Source organism: Taudactylus pleione, unplaced genomic scaffold (genome assembly GCF_031769625.1).
Source record: "Taudactylus pleione unplaced genomic scaffold, aTauple2 ptg000619l, whole genome shotgun sequence".
Classification (NCBI taxonomy): domain Eukaryota; kingdom Metazoa; phylum Chordata; class Amphibia; order Anura; family Myobatrachidae; genus Taudactylus; species Taudactylus pleione.
In genome coordinates, this window is record NW_028285021.1 from 1,032,003 (window position 1) to 1,053,354 (window position 21,352).

The 21,352-nt window shown below is 45.0% G+C and overlaps 1 protein-coding gene and 1 non-coding gene across 7 annotated transcripts in view; one reads left to right on the forward strand and one right to left on the reverse strand.

The window, feature by feature from the left end:
• PPP6R3 (protein phosphatase 6 regulatory subunit 3) overlaps positions 1-19,608 on the reverse strand; it is a 143,720-nt gene extending 124,112 nt beyond the window's left edge. For 3 of the 6 annotated variants that reach the window (XM_088454503.1, XM_088454501.1, XM_088454499.1), the window contains exons 1-3: positions 19,477-19,608; positions 1,584-1,713; positions 900-1,029 (exon numbers count right to left, since the gene is read on the reverse strand). In XM_088454503.1, coding sequence (XP_088310629.1) covers positions 900-911 — 12 coding nt within the window. In that variant the 5' untranslated portion in view covers positions 912-1,029; positions 1,584-1,713; positions 19,477-19,608. The remainder of the gene's footprint in view (positions 1-899; positions 1,030-1,583; positions 1,714-19,476) is intronic. The other 3 variants (XM_088454504.1, XM_088454500.1, XM_088454502.1) reach the window with 2 other exon arrangements.
• A 798-nt stretch (positions 19,609-20,406) lies between these two features.
• TRNAA-AGC (transfer RNA alanine (anticodon AGC)) lies at positions 20,407-20,479 on the forward strand. The gene has a single exon. It is a non-coding gene; the product is annotated as a tRNA-Ala (tRNA).
• The last annotated feature ends 873 nt before the right edge of the window (positions 20,480-21,352 follow it).

Genomic DNA, 21,352 nt, shown 5'->3' on the forward strand with positions numbered 1-21,352 from the left:
ATTGTTTATTATATTCTAGAAGGTTGCGCCTTTTTCCATATTTTTATTGTCTACATTTACAGAGATTAACACAGGTAGCTATATTCCTCTTACCAATAAGGGACAATGGCCCTCATTCAGGAGGAGGTCGCAAGTAGTGAGCGCTCTCTCTGAATTAGGGCAGCCGCTTCACGTTTCAAGTGTGGCCTCCTGGTCGCTAGCTAAGCTGTTGGTTAACACCCACAGCTTTAGCGACCGACCAGGTTGATGGTCGCAATGGTCAAGACCATCGGGGCTTGCGACGAGACCCTAAGGTTGGGTCTCAGCAACCGCAAGCCCCAGGGAGCTTCCTGCTCTGATCGAGCAGGAAGCTCCCCACTGTCATCACTGCCGCCCACAAAACGGCAGCCGTTTCGTCAAAAACACCTCCGTTTGTGTAGCCACCCCCCCCCCCGCCCACAAAACGGGGCGAGCCGTCGATCAACATCGACAGCCACCCCTTTTGTAGTGAGCTCCGGAGCGAGAGAATTTCTCTCACGCTCCGGGGTTTGCGCACGCGCAGTGCTGCCGCTGCGCGTGCGCAGGGCCTTAACATTGACCCGGTTGCGAGCACTCAGCGCTTGTGACCGGGTCTGAATGAGAGCCTATAAGTGCAGTACAGTGACACCAATCAGGGCTTGTGAATGAAGATTAACAGGAAAAAAATAAAATAAATCATCAGAATAATGTTCAGGTATGAAATGTAATATGGACATTTATGATGTTAAGATGGCCAAGACATGTAATGGAAACAATTAGTCAAGTGGGTTGAAAGCTAAATGTAGCAGTTTCATTCTTACATGGAGGCATCAGCTTTTTACAAACAGGAATAACAAAAAAACAAAAACATAAAATGTAAACGGACAAATAAAGACTCGTACTGCTGCAAACATGTTACTGTGAAATGTCAGAATGTTTCTCCGATGCAAGATGACATTAGGGGGTTCTCATTCAACGGGGGTAGGTGAAGGCAAAGTTTAGTCCATCAAATTCCAACAGAAAGCAGGGTCCCTTGGAATAAGGAAAAAGAAGACTGTGAAAAGTGTCACGATGAAACCGTATGAGAATTTTGTAAGTGGCCTATAAGATTAGTGATGAATATTGAGCACCCATCACAGCACTGATATAGTTAGGGGTTACATGCAAGATTAAAAAAAAAAAAAAAAAAAAAGTACGCAAGACAGTGATGGCAGACAATGGTTCTCGTCTATATAGGTCTAATGATTACAAACAGAAGAGAATCAAGTGAAAATACAATGTAGTCCATATATCCTTTTGAAAATGCTGTAAAACATCTATGATTAATATGTGGGTTTTATATTGCAGACTAAGATGGTTAATGCATGAGGGTGTGTATTCCTCGTGTGCGAGATGCCCTTTTTATTTTTTTCTATTCAACCATAAAGGCTTTAACTTGGAAAGGAGACTGCTCGGAATACCGTACCTGCCTGCTAAACTAATGTAGTTTACAAAGAAATGAAAAAAGTTAGGGGTTCTTTCCAGTGCACTGAAAAACACATTTAGAAACTGAAGATAATATTGAAAGCTCAAAAGGGAATACATACCTGTTAAAATGAACAAATGTTAAGAAAATAAAACTCCTCCTAGTCTCTTCAAATTCTGGCCCATTACAGGGTATCCCGACTACATTAAAAAGGAAATTTCTAAGGAAACTTTCGCAGAGCAATCTTCTGCCTAAAAGGAAAGAAGAAAACACAGATGAACTGAATTAGTAGGTCACATAGTTAAAAGTTTGGTTTTAAAGAACTGCATATGTCCCGATACCCGAAAGTATAGTTCACCCAACTTCCCCCTAGTACAGTGCATCAAAGAGTAACACACACATGAATTGTCTCTGCAAAATAGTCAGTAGAACACTAGCAGCAGACAGCCCTGCTACCGCATATAGGGCTAAATGTAATAGACTGCAAGCAGGCACCGCTGCGGGAATGCATGAGAGTATGCCCATATTTTTAAAGCAGCAAGCATGTTAAAGGCTAATCCAGTTTGGTTTAGCCTTTAACATGCTTGCTACTTTAAAAATACAGGCATACTTGCGTGTATTCCCGCAGCACTGCCGGCTCGCAGTCTATTACATTTAGCCAGTGGATACAGCCCACAGCTCTATCCGGTTTTACTGTCAGATTTATGCCTGCTGATATTTGATTACAGATGGGTTGCCTTTTTTTATTTTTTTATTAAATGTATTGTTTCAATGTATTAATGAGAAAAAGGTTAATTTATGTTCCATTGGAAGGTTAGTAGATGGCCCATAAAGCCCCTAAAGTATATCCAGTTATCCATCATGGCCTTAAGAGGATGGAAGATCTCAACACAGGGCTTCCAGCAGTGTTGGACAGTTCCCTCTACTGACTGATGACTCCCACTCATACTATGAGCACACAAGTCCCATTATCACACTATCCTTCACTCCTTCTCGAAGAAGAGCAAGAACTGAAATACATCACAAGGCCAAAAGTATTCGGACAACTTAACATCACACCCATAAGCGCTTGTTGAACATCTCAATCCAAAGTCATGGGTAAGAATATGAATTTGAAACCGCTAACACACTTCTGGGAAGATTATCAACTACATTAGGAAGACGGCAGAAGGGATTGGCATGCATTCACCCACAAAATCATTAAGGCAGGTCAGGAACTGTTCAGATTCTGCCAAAAAGTCCTTCATGGGCTTTTAGGCAGGGCTCTGTAAGCCAGTTGAGATCTTCTACACCAAACTGCAAGCAAAGTTTGTCCTGTGAGCTTACGGCTTTACGGTTGAGCTGCCTTTGATCATGGACATTTCCACTCTTCAACAACAGCACTGACAGGTGTCAGGGGCAGCTCTAGCAGAGTGCATATTTGACTTGGAAAGGTGACACCTTATGATCGTACCACATTGAAAGTCATTGAGCTCTTCAGTACACCATTCTACTGCTAATGTACTATGGAGAGTACATGGCCATATTGCTTGATTTTATGGCAGGTGGGAAATTCAATTATTTTTATGCGCAGCTGTTCGTAATGGGGGCTAGACGGAGTAATCCTATCCACAAAGAAAGGGTCAGGTTTTTGGGCGTCCAAACTTCCATTTGGGCACTCTAACGAGGACTTTGCAAGGGTTCAGCCACTATAACTACTTGCCTGGCATGGTCGCATTTTTCCAACCATGCCAGGCTGTGCATCATCTGATCTGGTCGAAATAAGGCGACCAGTCAGATAAACAGTGTGGGGGCTGCTGGAAGAGAATCCCTCCACTTCCCAGCACCCTCCGCCAGTGTCTGCTGTGCTGCCGATCACAACTGAGTGGTCCGCACAGAAGGACCCCCACTCAGCCGTTGCAGAGATTAGCAGCCGCTGTGAAAAAAGTAAATTAACACCCCCTCACGTGTACCTGGTGCCTGAAGCCACCAACAATGAAAGTCAGAAGGAAGGATAAGATGCGCGCCTGTCTACCAATCAATACAATGGTTCCAAACTGGCAGCTCCTAACAAGCAGGATCTGCTACCTGCTGGGTAAGAATATGAACAAAGGTTGAAAGGATCGCTTGTTTGTGAAAAAACAAAAATAGTAAATGAACAATGATTTAATAAATACAAATTTACACTGAGATAATAAAAAGAGCAATGGTTCTGTGCATGAATACCAGAACATCCTTTCCTGTGCACTATGAAAACCAGCAGTTAGCAGACAGATAAAATGTCAATTTTGTGCAGAATTAATAATCCAAATGGATAAAAACGAGTCCTGCTACTTTCAATGAAAGCAAACAGTGTCCTCTTAATAGAGAAATGGTTATTGAAGTTGCAACAGTAGCAGCAATGGTGGAAAAGCTACTACAGGGAGCCACTGGATGTAAGTGGAAACAATGTCTATCCAGTGCACGCTGGCCCCAATAGCAGCTGGGGAATGAAAACCTCTACCGCTTATTAGCGGGAGTGTGAGACCTATGATGTAGGTATAATTACCTTCTCGATCTCTGGTGGCTGATGACCTGCACTCGGAAGTAACAGAAGCGCTCAACCGCTCGTCAGCTGGATGGATTAGCACCAAGTACTCTGCCCTCCGTGCCAGGCTGTAGTAGTCGGTTGGTGACAGCCGGCAAAGGGCTGGATAGCAGTGTCACCGCAGGCTCCCTGCCCGATAGGGTTGTAGCGATCAGAGCTCCAGTGCATAAACAGTCTGGTATAGTAAATGCAGAATGTTCCTCGACACGTTTCTCTGGGCAAAAGAAAACCCAGTTTCCTCAGACTGTTTGAAAAGTCATGGGCGCCCAAAACAATTTAATATTGCCCCCTATTTCGCATCACTTTAGACGAGTTTGGGCGTGAAAAAAAGTTGAATTCACACCTATACACTCATTAGTAATGGGTGTGGTTGAAATGGTAAAAATCATTAGATGGTGCGCCTATATACATTTAATTTAGTGCAGTTCAGCAGGATGGTGCTATACTGGTCATAGCACAGTCAGTCATAGCCTTAAGGATAGCTGTTCGGCGTGTATAATTATTTACACACACACACACACACACACACACACACACACACACACACACACACACACACCTAAAGATAGTTTAGTCATTATAAATCTGTGGGTATATTTAAGAGATCTTCAAAAGTTATACAGGAGCAAGATTTGGCTGCAAATACAGGGAGCTCTTATTCAATATTCATATTTAATATGCTAATGTTTCACAGTAAGCTTCACACATTTAATTTGTTTATAATGGGATACGTTCAATATCCCGACAGCAGGCATTCCGGCGGTCAGATTGCAGACGCCAGCATCTTGACCAATGGAATCCCGAAGGCAAGTGCCGGGGTTAGGTGTAGGTTAGTTTTAGGCACCTGGGAGTGAGGGTTAGGGGTTGCGTTAGGATACTTACAGAAGTCAGGATGGCAACCTAGTCGGGATGCCGGCGTCTGGTTTCTGACCGCTGGGTTCCCAAAGGCCAACATCCCTTACCCAGTCGGCTTATAATTTACCAATTTTAATTAGTAATAAACATTATGTTTGAACAGTGATAGAGCCAGATCTTTAGTTTCTGCATGCATAGATGCTACTGGAACAACATTATTTTATATCTGGTCACATCCCAATTCACTAACAGGTAACTTCTCATATTTTGGTGCCGCTACCAACCACTGGTTCCGAATTACCATACATCAGTGTTTGCAATCTTTTGTGGAGGACTTGGGAGGTGCCACTATAGCCCCATATCACATTGCATAACCTGAAAAGTTTCCCATTACAGAGAGATAGAAATAGACTACTTTTCCATCATAGAAGAACTTCTAGCAGCTTGTGCACGTTTACCTTCCAAGGGGGCCAATTGTTTTTGGGTATCCCATCATGCCAGATTGCCTATGACTTTTGATGTGGCGATATTAAATACTTGTTCTGGCTCTGGGCATCAATTCACTTATCGAGCTGGTCGCGCCCTAAAATAAACTAAACCAGTCTAAACGACTGGTCGCAATTTCTGCATGACACCCCATTACATGCACATCTGAAAAGAGCAACAACTGAATTGCTCTGTCGGGTGCAGGGCGCTCAGAAATAAAAAAAAATATACCACTCTATCCGGTTTGATCATGTATTTGTCATGTGGAAGCATATTTAGTATCTGGATTTTATCTACCTTCTATAAATGTTGGAGAAGTTTTCCATGCTCGATGCTGTTGGTGGTCCAGTACCAAATTTATTGTCATTACCAGTGCTAGTGGCTGCCCATTATACAATATGTGGACAAACAGAAGCACAACCAGGTCCACCACACGTATCGGAACCAAAGGATAACAGGGGAGCACAATTTAATCATTTTTGCTAAATATCTCAATAAAAAGGAAGTGACCTACGTGGAGGGCAGGTTAGTGTGGAATGAGGGCAACATGACAAACACCCTTACAGTAAATTGGCTTTGAGGCAGAGCAGCAAAAAGTAAAAAACCTAGTGTGGTATTTAAAGGAAATTTTCCCAAAAGCTACATATCTATCCATTTTACATCACATTATATGAATTGTGGGCATTACTTTGTGGTAGAAAATGAATTGGTGGTGCTACTGCGTAGCATAGTTGTGGGACTCTGGCATAATATAAATGGGTGGGGCACTGTGTGGCACAATATAATTTGGAGGCATGACAAATAGTGTTCCTGTAAGGCTGTTTAGCAGGATGCCATGCCTGATTTTATAGGGGCAAAATGCACCCTGCACTTTTAGCGGCGCCGCACTAAAACAGCCTGCCCTGTACCTTCTGCACACGCAGGTCACAGCATTTCCAGAAGGCAGCCCCTAGAGGCTTGAAACATTTAAACATTGTATCCAGACATTACCCTGCACTTTAAGCTTTATCTGGGACTTTCGTCCTATATCCAGCGACTATCTGGATCAGCAGTCATGTGACCCACCAACCAGGAAGTTCAGCGTATCCCAGTAACAGAAAATAGGAGCAGGAGAGGAGAGAGTGAGCGGCGCTAGGTAAGGAGGTGGATGATTCTCTGTAGCGGAGAGGGTGTGCGGCAGCAAGTTTCTTGGAACCCAAGCAGTTTACAGCCCCTCCCGAGACCGCAGCGGTGAACTTGCATTACCCAGACCCAAGGGCACGTCTGGATCATGCGTTTCACTGGTGGCTGGACTGCAGAGCTCACAGCCCGATCCTGAGTTCACACCAGTCACCCAGCAGCCACACTCTAGCCCCTATTCCGAACAAGAGGATCCTGAAAACAGGTAATTACAGCTGTAACGTCTTAAGTGCACGGACTATTATACAGAGCAACTGGACACTATACTCTTTCCATTACTAGTATACATTATTGGATATTATCCATTACCACAGGGCTTAACAAATTTTTCTAAAATCTAGGAGCCAGGATGAAATCATAGGAGCCAGACCACTGCTCCCCCCCAAAAAAATCACAGGAGTGAGTAAAGGAGCACAGCTCTATGTTATACACACTATACTAGTCCACGAAATGGTCACGGTTGAATGGATACAGTAAAATGGAGGCCCCCCTCACTGCTCTGCAAAACCCCCCTGCTCCACCCTCCGTTAATAACGGACCACATTTCACATAAAACAATGGTGCCAGAAAGTACAACAAAACCCCCCTCCCCTCATGGTGACACCACTATCCCTCTGAAGCTGCTCTGCAATCCCTGGACACGCAGAGACCCTACTACTGAAGAGCTCTATGCAGCCGGAGTTAGGAGACAGTAGACAGCCGGGATGTACAGGAGGATCAGCGTAGACTGGGACAGACAGCAGGGATCAGAGCAGGCCAGGATGGAGAGGAGTCATCAGCGCAGACAGACACAGGCACAGCAGTCACCGCAGGGGACACTCGGCACATGCACTCCTGTGCATGATATGAACACCACAATACTATAGGCATGAAACTTTGCCAGAGCTGATGAGGATTTGCTTCCTCCCTCACTGCAAAATCTGCTAACCATGGCGACCTGGCCACCGGAATTTGTCGAGCCCTGCATTACCATATCGGGACTTACCAATCCAAAGCGGTCTGGAAGCACACTGACCCACAGTGTGACCTTTTGACCAGGTACAATAATGGTGCATACACACTAGACCACAGGTTCTCAAACTCGGTCCTCAAGACCCCAAGCAGTGCATGTTTTCCAGGTCTCCCCACAGAATCACAAGTGATTAGTATCACCTGTGAATCTTTTCAAATGTGTCAGTGAGTAATGACCACCTGTGCACCTGCTGGGTGACCTGGAAAACGTGAGCTGTGTGGGGTCCTGATGACAGAGTTTGAGAACCCACTGCAGTAGACTATTCGCTGCATGAGCGATATCGTCTGGTGTTTCCCTGGCAGGTGTGCGCTCAAAGTCATTAAAGACATTGAGCGCACACACACTGAACGATATTGTTAAGTGTCAGGCTCCCTCATCCCCAAACATGCAAGAACCTGACAAGATAGTCAGGTAGTCCTGCATGTTTGGGCGATGAACAACAAAGGCCAACGACCTGTGGGAGCATGCATCCTTGGTAGTTATCGGTTGCCATTTTTGCGCTGGACGATATATTGGACTGAACGATAACAATATCGTTAAAAATATAGTCTAGTGCGTACACACCTTTAAGGGGAACATCCACTAGCAGACTGTAAAACGACTGCACGATTACGACATAGTAATCGTGCAGTCGTTTCACAGTCTGTGCTGTGCCTATATCAGTCGTTCAGTGTATGCACCCTCCCTCATCCCCAAACATGGCCAATCCGTCGTTATCGGTAGTTGCACCAGCATGTTCAGGTAATATTAGATGTCAAAAACGATCAACGGGAGAGAGCATCGCTGGTCGTTTTCAGCATTTTCATGACCGATTTGCGAAAGAGTAATTATTTAGTTATCGTTAAATCGCTTTTATTCGGGTAGTGAATAGACTCATTGCCTTTAGACTCATTGAATCATTTTTCTCAGATATTTGATTTGTGAGTGTAATGGTGCATGCACATGGTCAGATATGTCAGATTAACGATTTGCAAACTAATTTTGATTATTAAAATAAATGGAAATCGGCCAAAACTGCCTGCAAAGACATCAGATATAGTTATCTGACAATCGGGAACACGCATCGTTCATCGTTGCACACGTCAGATATGAACGATTTTTAAAATAGTTATCGTTCAGATCTGAAGAAAAATCTGACAGTGTGTATGCACCATAACTCAGCAGAGCAGCGGCGTTGTGTGTGGCAACATACACATCACCGGTACTCACGTCCGAGGAGTAGGAAGTCCAGCCAGGAGGCCCTCTATACTGCCCCAGTACCCCAACCCCCTTCCCAAGAAAACCACCCCAAGTATACTGTACTTCACAGACCCCGTCCATCTACGGGGTATACCCTATACCAGATTCACCATTATTGTTGGATTATCATCATTAATACCTCCTTTACAGCAGTATTCAATGTGCATCAATAACTTATTTGCTGTGTCTACTGTTTTGCACCTATAAATTTCCTGTATGACATGATAAAGATTTGTTTTGTGACATAAGTAAAAGTTTTTTTTTTTCTTATATACTCAGACCATTGAGTTCTCATTCTAACTACCTGAATTCAACCACACCCTCCCTTATGCCATTCTTTTTCGCTATACAGTACTATAGACTACAGGCTGAACGCTACACAGTCTATGTTTTTCCATAGTCCCACTAAATAGGTGAGGGGACCTATTGGATGTTAGCAGCTTACCGCCACCACAGAGCTCAGTGCGCAGGATAAACCCATTTTTATTAAGTAATAAACCCAGTGCTTGTAGTCGTGATAAATATGAAGGGAGAAAACTGAATTGCTCTGTTGGACACCTATTCGTATAGACTCCCAAGCAGGGGGTCAACTGAATCGCAGCCAATGAGTCTTCCCACAGATCTCCATTATATTGTAGCTAGCATTCATGCTAATGAACACATCAAGCAAAGTTGCAATTGAGGCGAACAAACACTTGTATGAAAGTGCGTACAGGTTTGCACTTACATCATTTCTGACATAACATTGCCTGAGCTTTACAAACATTAGAGGCGATTCAATTCAGTGGGAATTTAATAGCACCGGGAGGGAGCTCCAGGAGCTGTTCAATTCAGCACGCTGTTTACAGACCCTCCAACATGACCCGTTCCATTAGGTACAAAATGCTCTGCTCCTGGACTTAATTATGATTACAGACACCTGTGCTGAAACACCTGACTCAATTACCTAGTTCAACACAGGTGACTGCAATCATACATTAGGTGGGAAGTCCAGGAGCAAAGTGTTTTATACCTAGCGTTCCCGCTGGGCTGTTTCAGCAGGGCGCCACGTCCTGCCCTATTTCCGAAGGGCAGAAAGCACCCTGGCCTCCAGCACAGTGCCCCGCTGAAACAGCCTGCGGGTTCGGTCCTCCACCCATGGGACGCTGCGACCGCGGGTGGAGGACCGAACCCGCAGGCTGGAAAATGGCAGAGCAGCAGTCACCGCCGGTGAATTGATGCCGGGCACATGCACCCGGCATCCATTCACAGTGACCGTGGTGCTTGGGGGCTGCCCGGCATGTTCGTAAGTACCGGGCACTCCCCCAAGTGTGACAAAAGGGGACGCATCATGAAGACAACCCCTTTTCATTGGCCACGCCCCCTGTTCAGGAGCACGCAGATGTGCCCTTGCTCTAGGTCCGGCGCCCTGCCTACCGCCGGACCTAGAGTGAACACTAATACCTAATGGAATGGGTCATGTTGGAGGGTAGGTGTTTAGTCCAACTAATTTATTTCTCCTGAGTGTGCAAGGAGAAATCTGACTAAAGTGCCGGCTGCGAGACTATTTTCTGGCTTAGCCCAGCACCAACAGGCTAGCGGCCAGCACTTTAGTCGGAAATGCAGGTTCTCACAGCTAAACACCCAGGTTAAATCGGGAGAACAGGCATGCTCCGAATTAACTGCTTCCCGTAGGAGTAAACATCGCTGTGAATTGAATAGCTCCTGAGCTCCCTCCTTGTGCTATTCAACTCCTTTTGAATTGCCCCCATATTAATACCTATGCATAATAGCCTTCATGTAGACTTATCACTTGGAATATAGCTACCGTGTCATTTATGGGTTTATATAAAAGGGTTTTGTACTATTTTATTACCACCGTACTGCTTCTATAATCCGAAAAACTGACAAAATAAACTGCTCCATACCGTGTGTTGGAAATCTCAGAATATTTTTATAAAAGGAAACATGCAATTGTTACCATGCACAAATTACATAGCTTTGTTACAAAACTGTAGTTACTGGCTCATTTTAATCAGATTATGTAGCAAATGCATGTAAAACAGATTACAAAACCAGTATTAACCAAGAGAGTGTAAAAAAGTCAATCTTGTCCTTGTTCCTATGTATAAAATTACAAGCCCATCATCTAGAAGTGATAAAGTACTCCAGGCAGTCTGTAGGTACATTCTACAATCTAAACACATAGGGACAAACAGCAGTCCATGGGTGGGCATTCAAATGAATGCGAGTTTAAGCTTTATGGATGAATGCCCAGAGCAATTCAATTGTCTACATCGCAAGTCAGGAGATGCAGTTTACAGCGACTAATGGTCGGGGCTTCGTCGCAAAAAAACTTTAATTTTCTGACTTTAGTGTCGGCGCAATGCTGTTAGCACATGCTGTAACATTTAAATCGCGAGCAATTGAATAGCTCTGGACACATCCTAGGTGCTTAAATTCACATACATTTGAATTGAAGCCCCCCCCCCCATACCACCAGCTGAAAAATTATATTGTATTTAATTCATAAGAGAATAAAAGGGATTAATGAGTAGCAGTACATTTTGGACAAGTGCAATTATAAATAAATATCACCATTTTTTCAAAAAATTCATAGCTAACAATTCACTGTTTATAGGAGAACAAAGGCAGCCAAATTATTGGAGCCCCAGCAAGTTAGTGAGAGTGGCTTTTTTTTTTTCCATTGATCTATAGTGAGAAACTTGACCTAATGTGGGGGTGAGTTCACTGAATCAACTCAATAGAGTTTAAACCCCATTTAGAATGTACAGTGCATTCTCATTAATGATTGGTCTAAATACTATACCCCCCAGTGTCACACAGATCCATTTTAACAAAACACATTGGGCTCGATTCAATTGAACACAAATTAAATAGCGCAGGGAGGGAGCTCCTGGAGATATTCAATTTAGTGCGCCGTTAAGGATTTCTTCTCGCATCCTTTCAGGGGTGCGAGCAAAAATCCAATAAAAGTACAGACACAATGCAGTTTTCTGCCCTTAGCGCCACGGAAACAGCATTACGCCGGGAAGTTTAGTCAGAGAATGCCTGTTCTCATGACTGAACACCCTTTTTAAGGCGCGAGGGGCATGAGAACAGGCATTCTCCGATCTAGCGCACCTACTCACCCCGACACTCCCATCTGTGTACTCCTTGTGCGCTCTGGGAGATGCTGAGCAGCCCCCGCCTCTCCAGGTACAGTGAGGCTGACCGACGCATGCACGAATCATCTATTACCGATATCACCGCTGCTTGGTGACACCATTAGCAGCTCTGCTATTTTAGAGTCGCCCCCTTGGACGGTGTCACCTGGTGCAGCCCGCCACCCCATAGTGACACCACCATGGGACGCAGAACAAATTGAGGTGCAGACAATTTCAGTAGGCATTCCTCGGTGGTAACAGGTGGGTGGTTAGCTCAGCACAGGCATTTCATGGCTAGTGACTTTTTCAGTTGCAGTGGCACCAGATCCCATGTTTACATGGACATTCTGAGCAACCATAGCGATGCTCTAATGTTCAATGGTACAATCGATGTGCGTCCGATGACACGACTTGAGTCACAGCCTAGGGCTGACTGTATGAATCCCATTAGCTGGGGAATTAGCAAAAAGACAGACGTGGCACTCATTAATGTCCACCTCTGAACCAGGCCCTTAATTACATGTGTCAAGTGCTCAACTGAATCAAGCCCATTAAGCCTAAAAGTAGCTGGACAATTGAGGAAACTTCAGCACCTCTAGGAATCCCATAAGCACTTGCAATACATACAAATTCAACACCTATTGGGCCTTGGTTGAAATCAGACACATGTCCCCAATACTATCAGGCAACAATAGAAACTGAGGAACCATGGTGTCTCAACTACAAGCTGCTCTGCAATTTGCCCTAAACCATAATTTGCAGAATATGGACTCCACAAGATGTAAAGAGCGTGGAGGAGGGCTGCTGCACTAATAACTGTTGCAAGTTAGCTGGTAGCAAACGTCTACTCCAAGTACCTGTAGATCGCCAACGACACTGCATTAAGACAATATATACCTTGATGTAGCCGGCCACAATGTGCTTTTCCAGAACGTAACATTGTGGCCAAGCTTCTAATTGAATCACCCCCATAATGTTTCATTTTACAAGTATCACCCAGCACCAATCCCATTCCATTCTAGGCATTTAAACTAAGGAGATATTTATTTGGAAATGGGCACTCTAAAATCCAAACCGAAAGAGCAGGATGCCAGTATACAATATTGATTTAGTAAATTGAGAGAATACACTCTGGGCGGAATTAAATTGTCTTCGCGGCCCGGATTTCCCGTCTGATCGCGCCCAAAGTGGTAGGGTTTAGCGGCGTAAATCGGCTAACCCCGACCAAAGAGCTGGGTGCGATCGCGAAAAGTGCTGTTTGGGCACCCAAACAGGTCACACTTCGCCGATTTCAGCTCGCACCCCTCTGGGGCTGAGAGCTGAAATGGAGCGCTGGCAGCTGATCGCGCCCGACAGGAGCAACAATTGAACAGCTCCGTTTGGCGCGATGGGGGCTGGAAACAATTGAATTCCGCCCTCTGAGATAGAAGGTTAAACACCAAAGTGTTTAACCACCGTACAGCAACATTTTGAGCAGCTATGTGCCCTTTATTAAGCTACCAACATGTAGCTATGATTTTGACTTAATAAATGTACAGAGACATTATTTTGGTGTTGTGTACTAAAAACTTATTTGGGAACATGATATACTATTGGGAATCCCGTTTTGAGATACTAAGAGCTATTTCCGTAATTCAGAAGAGCCTTGATGGGCATCGGTGCAATTCTATGTGGATGATTCCCACAGTATATTTGGTACGCAGATTTTATATTGCACTTATACTTTATTTTTTCTCTTTGCATATTTTGCACAATAGTTTATACCATTTATGCACTGAGGATTAATTATTTTGGCTTCAAATATAGATTTTATTTTAGCACCAGTGATCGCAAAATACGCACTATAGCATTTATACGCGCTGCAAGAAGCTGGGGACCTAATGTTTAAAACTTATTGGGTCCTGAAAGACACGCTAGTGCTGTGTATGCCACTGTATCCTCAGCCAATCGCCACGCAGCACCATGTCCCCATGCCAATCGCTGCACAGGGGCCAAGTCCTGACAGCTCCTCTTTCCCCCCAGCATGCTCTACATCTATTTCTGGGCGGAGGCTGGAGCTACCCGGGGAGCGTAACTAGAAAAGGGGAAGCTAGCATAGGTTGGGCAGCAACAGCAGAGAGGAGCCTGGTTCCTGCAAGATGAGCAGGAGGCAGAGCATCAGAAGTAGAGGCAGATGGAGCAGGTTCCTGAAGCAGAGCAGCATCACCCTCTAGCAGCCTGCAGTCCTTCAGCTGAGCTCTCTGCATGCAGCAGGCGGGGTGTGGACACTGCACAGGGCAGAAAGGAGCTGCAGGCGGACAAGTGACCCGATCAAGGGCTCCCAGCAGAAGCAAAGGGGGTAACCACTGTCCCAAGTGATATCTACCCTTAGCCCCATCCTGCCCCCAGTACTGCTCCAGCTGCTATCCTGACCCCTCCCCACCCCAGTATTGCCTGCCCCTATGTCCCTCCTTGCCCCCCAGTACTGCCCTAGCTGCTACCTACCCTTAACCCCCTCCCTATCCCTAGTACTACCTGCCCCTAACCTCTTTCTTGCCCCAAGTATTGCGGCAGCTGCTATATACCCGTGCCCCCTCCCTGCCCCCCGTACTGCCCCAGTTGCTATCTACACTTGCGCCCTCCTTACCCCCAGTGCTGCTGTCTGCCCTCACCCCGCATAATGTGTGATGGGAACTAGGCACAGTGGATTAGGATTGCAATTTTTTAAAGTTAGGGGTTTTTTTTACCAGCACAATTACTGAGCACTGTTGATTTGTTTGAAATTCATTCTTTTGCACACAAGAGTGGCACTTTAGTACTTTGAGAATTTGTTATGCAATATTACGCTATGCACTTTAGGTTTTGTTTGAGATACCTGCCAAATACTGCAATACAGAAGGACAGGATCAAAAGTTGATACAGATAAGCCATTTAAATTATATTATGGTACACATTGTATTGCTTTGGATTTGTCAACACTAGAGGCACTTTTTCTCATACACTTCAGAAATTGAAAGAACTGTTGGAATACCATTATAAGAGACAGCCACCCATATTGAAAGGGGTGTGATTTCAAAAGACCAATTCTAGGTCACTTGATATGTATACATACAAATACAAGGTGTAGTGTTGATATTTATAGATCGATTTACAAAAAAAAAAAAAAAAAATTACACTTTGGCAAAAGCCATGAACATCAGTTTCCCCATAAATCATTTTACATATAAAAATTATTTATAAACTTAAGGTGGGTACACACCTAGCAGATATCTGCAGATCGAGTGATCTGTAGATATATCTGAAGATTATTGTCGTTCATATACAGTGAACGACCAACATCTTCCAGGCAGCTGCGGGTCCTGCTGGCCAGGGATCTGCTCCCTCCCCGCAGCTTCATGTGTATGGGCAGCGGAAGACCGCCCATACACACTTGCCGATGGACAGATGTCTGCAGACTTTTGTCCATCGTCTGTTCAGCACAGCAGATGCAATATTGTCTGTGAACGACATCATTCACAGACATATCGCTAATATACACTGTCCGATGGGCACCAGATATATTGGTCGAATGACCCGGCAATCCAATCCAGGTAATTTGCAGGGTTTAAACACGGGAATAACCCGTGAAACTCTGCAGTGTAAACGGCGAGATGCGGGTCACGGCGACCTGGATGGTGCCGCATGCCTGCCGATTGGCCGGATTCAGTGGCGCTTTGAGATGACGTCATCTCCAAGCGTCCACTTCAACACTGGGTCTCTGCAGACCGGCTCCGGTGTGAACGGCACCAACTCAGGAATATCCTGGGTCAGCGCTGGGGAAATTCCGGGTTTCATCCGGATTAGAGCCTTGTTCCAACCTCCGGGTCAGACCCGGAAATTCAGTATAAAAGCAGTATGTCAGTAAGTGTCATCTCCGCACAATCTTACAATTCAATTCCAAACTCCTGGACAAGTTTCAAAGCAAAATTGCATTTTCAATCCTCACCCCTACCCATGGGAAAAGGTGGGCAAAGTTTTTTTTTGTTACAAATGTTTGTGCATAGTGCAGAACATGTGATACTCCTCAGACAATGAATAAGCAGACACTTGGAGGAGTTTAAATAGCACATGATGCCCAATATAGACATGACAGTTTGTGAATTTCTCTGAAATGCTCAATAGTGAGGTAAATGAGGTTTGACAGGTATGTGGAGGTTTTGCATTTATGAGAAAGAGCTCTTGAACTTGCAGGTGTGAGTTAAAAGATTTTTTTTTCCGCAACATTTTGTAAACTTGTCTTAAAAAGGACAATAAACAAATTTTTCTGTACCTCCACATACCATGCAGACAAAAATTTGCTAATACACTTGCCATCTATTTATCCACCATCAAGGGGAGGGGGTCTCCACTGAGCGATTTAACCAAGTGATTGCACGATAACTACGTAGTAATAGTGCAATCGCTTGCAAATCACGCATGCATCGGGCATGTTTTGGTCGGACGCGACCCGTGATGCGCGTGTCCGCTGGTCACTTCAGACATCGCCCATACATGCTGGTCAACGTGACGATCTTGTCAGGTTCAGCATGTGCGGGGATAAGGGATGTGCCTAGACTGAACATTCAGTCCAGGGCACATCACTAGATATACAAACGAGAGCACGACTGCAATGTCGTAATCGTGCTCTCGTTTGTATATCTATAAGTGGATACCCGTCTTTACTCTATTAAAAAAAAAAAAAAAAAAAGTAAAAATCAACCATTTGACACCTTTTAAGAACATCCTCTACTTTGCTTAAAGCTCTAACTGCCTTCTGTTCTGCCATGTTATTTGGCACTACTGGAAAATTTAGGGGAATTACACCACTTTTTCATCCAATTCTCCTTGCCTGCCTGGCTCAATTCCCAGGAATGTCCATTTACAATTGAATTTCGAGAAGGGCGGGGGTGCACGTCATGTAAATGTTACGACGTGAGCAATATTAAAGTTGCAAATTTGCACTGCCAAACTCCTGCTGAATCTAATTCCACCTAGTGTCCTACACTGCTGCCTTATTTGAAAGCTGTTTCCACATATTGAACCACCTGGAGTTTATCACCATGCAGGTAAATAACTACATTTTGGAGGAACTTTAGAAGTTAAACATTTCCCATTACGTAACAAGACTTTACTTTTAATTCCAGCTCCATCCTGAAGAAGACATTTCCGCCATGTTTCATTGCTTCAATATACCTATTATTGTGTTTATCATGTGGCTTTTATTTATCCAATTTTATTATAAATATATTTTAATATTAAATTCTGATGTATGATATCTGACTCCTACTGCTGCTAATTTGTTAAATAGACTGGCCTGGCTACAATTAGCGCTGTGTATATTGTTTACTTTTTTCTTTTGTCTTTTACATGCAAATTTACACAGACTGCAGCAATTTGGGCTTAGCCTGGTTGGCCATATTAACTTGGTACCTTAGTCGACATTAGATATTACTACTTATCACTAGTTTTTGAGCACGGGAATTGCGTCTTTCTGAAAGGGCATATCAATTACCCGACTTTGTGAACAATCCAACCAATACCAGGAGGTTTTGGTCGCATTGTTCACAAAGTCGGATAATGGATAGTCAGCAAGGACCAGCGATGTGTGTGCATGCTGGGTCCTTGCCGTTCCCGACTGTCTACTGAACATGCCCATCAACCTGACGCTCGTCAAGTTCAGCATGTTCAGAGATAGGAGGTCGGGCTCTGTGCAGATACCGCACCTCGGCGACCTGAAGGTCTAAACGCTACATTTTCAGACTTTCAGGTCGGCTAATGGATAGGCACCTTAAAAAGGTATCTCTACCACACTGGTCTCATGGCAGTCACAAACGTTGATCCTGCAGCAGCTATTTGAAACTTGGCTCAAAAACATCCACACTGCACAATAATCTGGTCAAAACATAACATTGAGTATGTTGGTAAACACAAGTTGACGGAACAGCACGTTGATAGTACCAAATTCATGGTGACCATGTTCTGGATATAGGGCTATGACATACGGACAAACTGGCCATAAGTACTGTTTCCCATCACTCATGTTAAGTAGAATAGGCCATGTCTGGCTAGTTTCATTCTCACAATAATATTTTCAATGGAAACTGCTCTATGGCAAGGGCACCCGAAGACACCAGGAACAAATTACACTGTTTTGACAAGCTGCATGTCTAATATTCTAGCCAAGAGGATGATAATAAAAACGTATGCTTACAAAAAGTTTGTTCAGCTCCATAGTGTAAGCATATTTCTGATTTACCTAACTTGTTAAACTTAGAACGGAATGACTAATCAGGGTCTGCAAGCATAGAACAGTTTTATGTAACCCCCATACCTTCTGTGGAAATACACTTTATATTTAACTAGCACTTGAACAGATACAAATCATTTTAAAACATGCTTAGTCAAATTAAGGAACCCCCAACTCATCTTAATAGATGGTCACTGGCTAACCTCTAATATTGTCTTGTCATCTCAGAATGAAAGACAGACAAGCAAACCAATGTTCTATTAACTTTTGAATACAAAGAGGCCCTTTATAAATATTTACTTACTCACTACTCAGTGAGTTTTTTTTATTTTTTGGTAAGCTACCAGAATACCTACTTGCACCATCTTCTCTCCTAGGAACAAAACACAAGCAGCAGCATGGCTAGAGGAAACAGAAGTAGTAGACCAACGCAGAAATATTATGACCAACAGAATATACGCTAAGAGTGGACTTGTGAGGGCAGCTCAGATAGTGCAATGCCCAAAAAAGTGAAGATGGCACATTAGTGATTTTATTTTTCCATACTATCCGTACACATGGGTAGGCCAAGATGTTACTATGGCCTGGCATCAAATAAAAAAATACAGGTATTCAGAACGCAATCCTAGGTCACTTAGTACATGCACAACAGCACAGGGATCACCCTTAGGAACCTGACCATACACAACACTGACACATGACTGTGGCCCCAGGGCTTCATGTGGGGTTGGCAATTAGCGCCCCCCCCCCCAGCTGTTTTAGAACTTCACATCCCATCATGCCCTGCCACAGTTTTGCATTTGGCCATGCTAAAACGGGCTGCTAGCCATGCTGGGATTTGTAGTTCAACAGCAGCTGAGGGCCGCTTATTGCCAACCTCTGCAAGACACACAGCTCCCTGCACACCAGCTACAGCTGGCACATGAGGCCCCCCAACTACTGGCAGTAAGAGTAAGTTAAGCAGGCCTCAGGACGCCCTGAGCCGGGGTGGGCTGGTGACCTGTGACCCGCCACTGGTGGATAGAGGGTGGTGAGGGGCTGAGGCCTAGTGCTTATCCTGCTGAGAGGGGACCAGGAAGGGACGGCTCTCATCTGGCTGCGTGAGAGGAAGCTCTCCCCTCCCTTCCTTCTCCTCCATACCCGGCTGCACCACTATAGAAGGGTGCCCCTGCGCCCCCTCAGAGGACAAGTAACACGGGCGACGCCGGCCACATCCCCCTGGGAGCCACCGGTGGCTCCCGGACACACCGCACAGCGCCAGGCACCAGCACACACACAAATACTCACCTTGAGTGGCGAACGACCTAATCCAGTCAGGCGGGAAAATTGCTCAGCACTATAGGCGACTTTTCAAGATGGTGGACATATCAACTGTTCCAGCCCTCCCCGTCCTCCTTCAGGAGAACCCCGCAGCCAACCAGGGCGAGGAAGCCCAGGTTCAGCTTAGAAAGCTCAGCGGCGACTGGCTGAGGCGGCTGTCCGTCCTTAGCGCCCGCCTTGTTGTGCATTGAAACCGGCCGCGGATTGGACGCCGCTGCTGTCCGTCAGCGAAATTGCGTTAACAGCTATTACCACGGCGTGATTGGTCGCTGCTCAGAGGAGTCAAACTTTTAACTCTGCCAATGGCCCGGCCGCAGCCTGCTAGGCCTTAGTAACAACGTGACGTCATGAGGACTGACAGCTCGCTGGGCCAATCGCTGGGCGAGACCATATCCACCTCGCCAAATAGAAGCGGGCGGCCCGGCTGTACCTGTAAGCGAATAGCGGCGTTTCCAGGGCGGGATGCTGCTGCTGTCACACTGTTTCGGGGCAGAAGTGTAGGGGGATGGGACGGCGAGAGTCGGTTCCCCTGCCGCTTGAATAGTTACAGAGAGCGAGTCTGCATGCTCTTACCGTCTACCGTGTCACTATCAGCGTGCCCTTATGTTACATGTGCTGCGTCAATAAATTACGTTAATGGCGTAGTGACTGATAGTGTTATGGTACGTTACTCGAAAGTGCGTAGATGTGGAGCCAGAATAGACATACGTTAATAACGTAGTGACTGATAGTGTTAGTTTGCTACGTTACTTGAAAGTGCGTAGTTGTGGTGCCAGAATAGACGTACGTTAATGACGTAGGGACTGATTGCGTTGTTATGCAACGTTACTGGAAAGTGCGTAGATGTGGTGCCAGAATAGACTCTATGAGGAGAGTAGGTGTATGACTCAATGTACCGGGGAATTAGCTCAGATGGTAGAGCGCTCGCTTAGCATGCGAGAGGTAGCGGGATCGATGCCCGCATTCTCCAAGATTTTTCTAATTAATATATTGCTCGTTACTAATATTCTGCCTTCATTCACATTTATTCCCACAATCAAGTTTTTATGTTAATTTTATTTTTGGGGGGGGCACAAGTCCACATAATTTTTTTTTTTTAGAATATTTGCCGTCTCTCTCCCTAATTTCCAATCATTATGAGTGCCTCAGTAAATCCCCAGCACAGCTGTGCTCCGATCACCTTCTGCAGATTGTATCGCTTTTTTTCTTTTTCTGTAGGGAGGAATTCGATTAGGGGCGAGCTAGCTCTACCTGCGAGTAATTGCGGCTGTATGCCGCACTAATGGTACTTCTGGACTGGCTGATTTTTGTTTGCAGCCCAAGAGTGCGGGATGAGTTTGGACTGCGAGGACGGTGGGGGAGCAATTGAATTGAGCTCATAGGGTAATTTTAAAACAGTACACTGTAATACATTGTCTATTTTGGGCCTGATTCAGCAAGGAACGCAGCTGCGAATACGCACGCAATCTGGCAATTGTTACAAACTGCGTATGCTCCACTGCGATCGGGACTGCGAATGCAGCGGCTACGTAGACCCATCGCAGAGTGATTTACAGGAAGTGCCGTTTGTGGGTGATGACAGGGGAGTGGTCTGTGAAATGCAGGCATGCTAGTACGTTTGAACGCCGTTGCAGGGGCGTGCATAAATTATACACTGTGATGCCCTACGCAGCCTGAGGCCTCATGGCGTGCATGGAAGTTAGCAATTTCTGTGTACGGTGAGAGCTTGCGCAAGTCTGCGTGAGACTGCAATGGTACTCGATTTTACCGATGGTTTCGCAGTCTTGCTAAACATTACGGCCCTTTTGTTAATACACTGAATAAGAAAATACTTAAAGGGCGG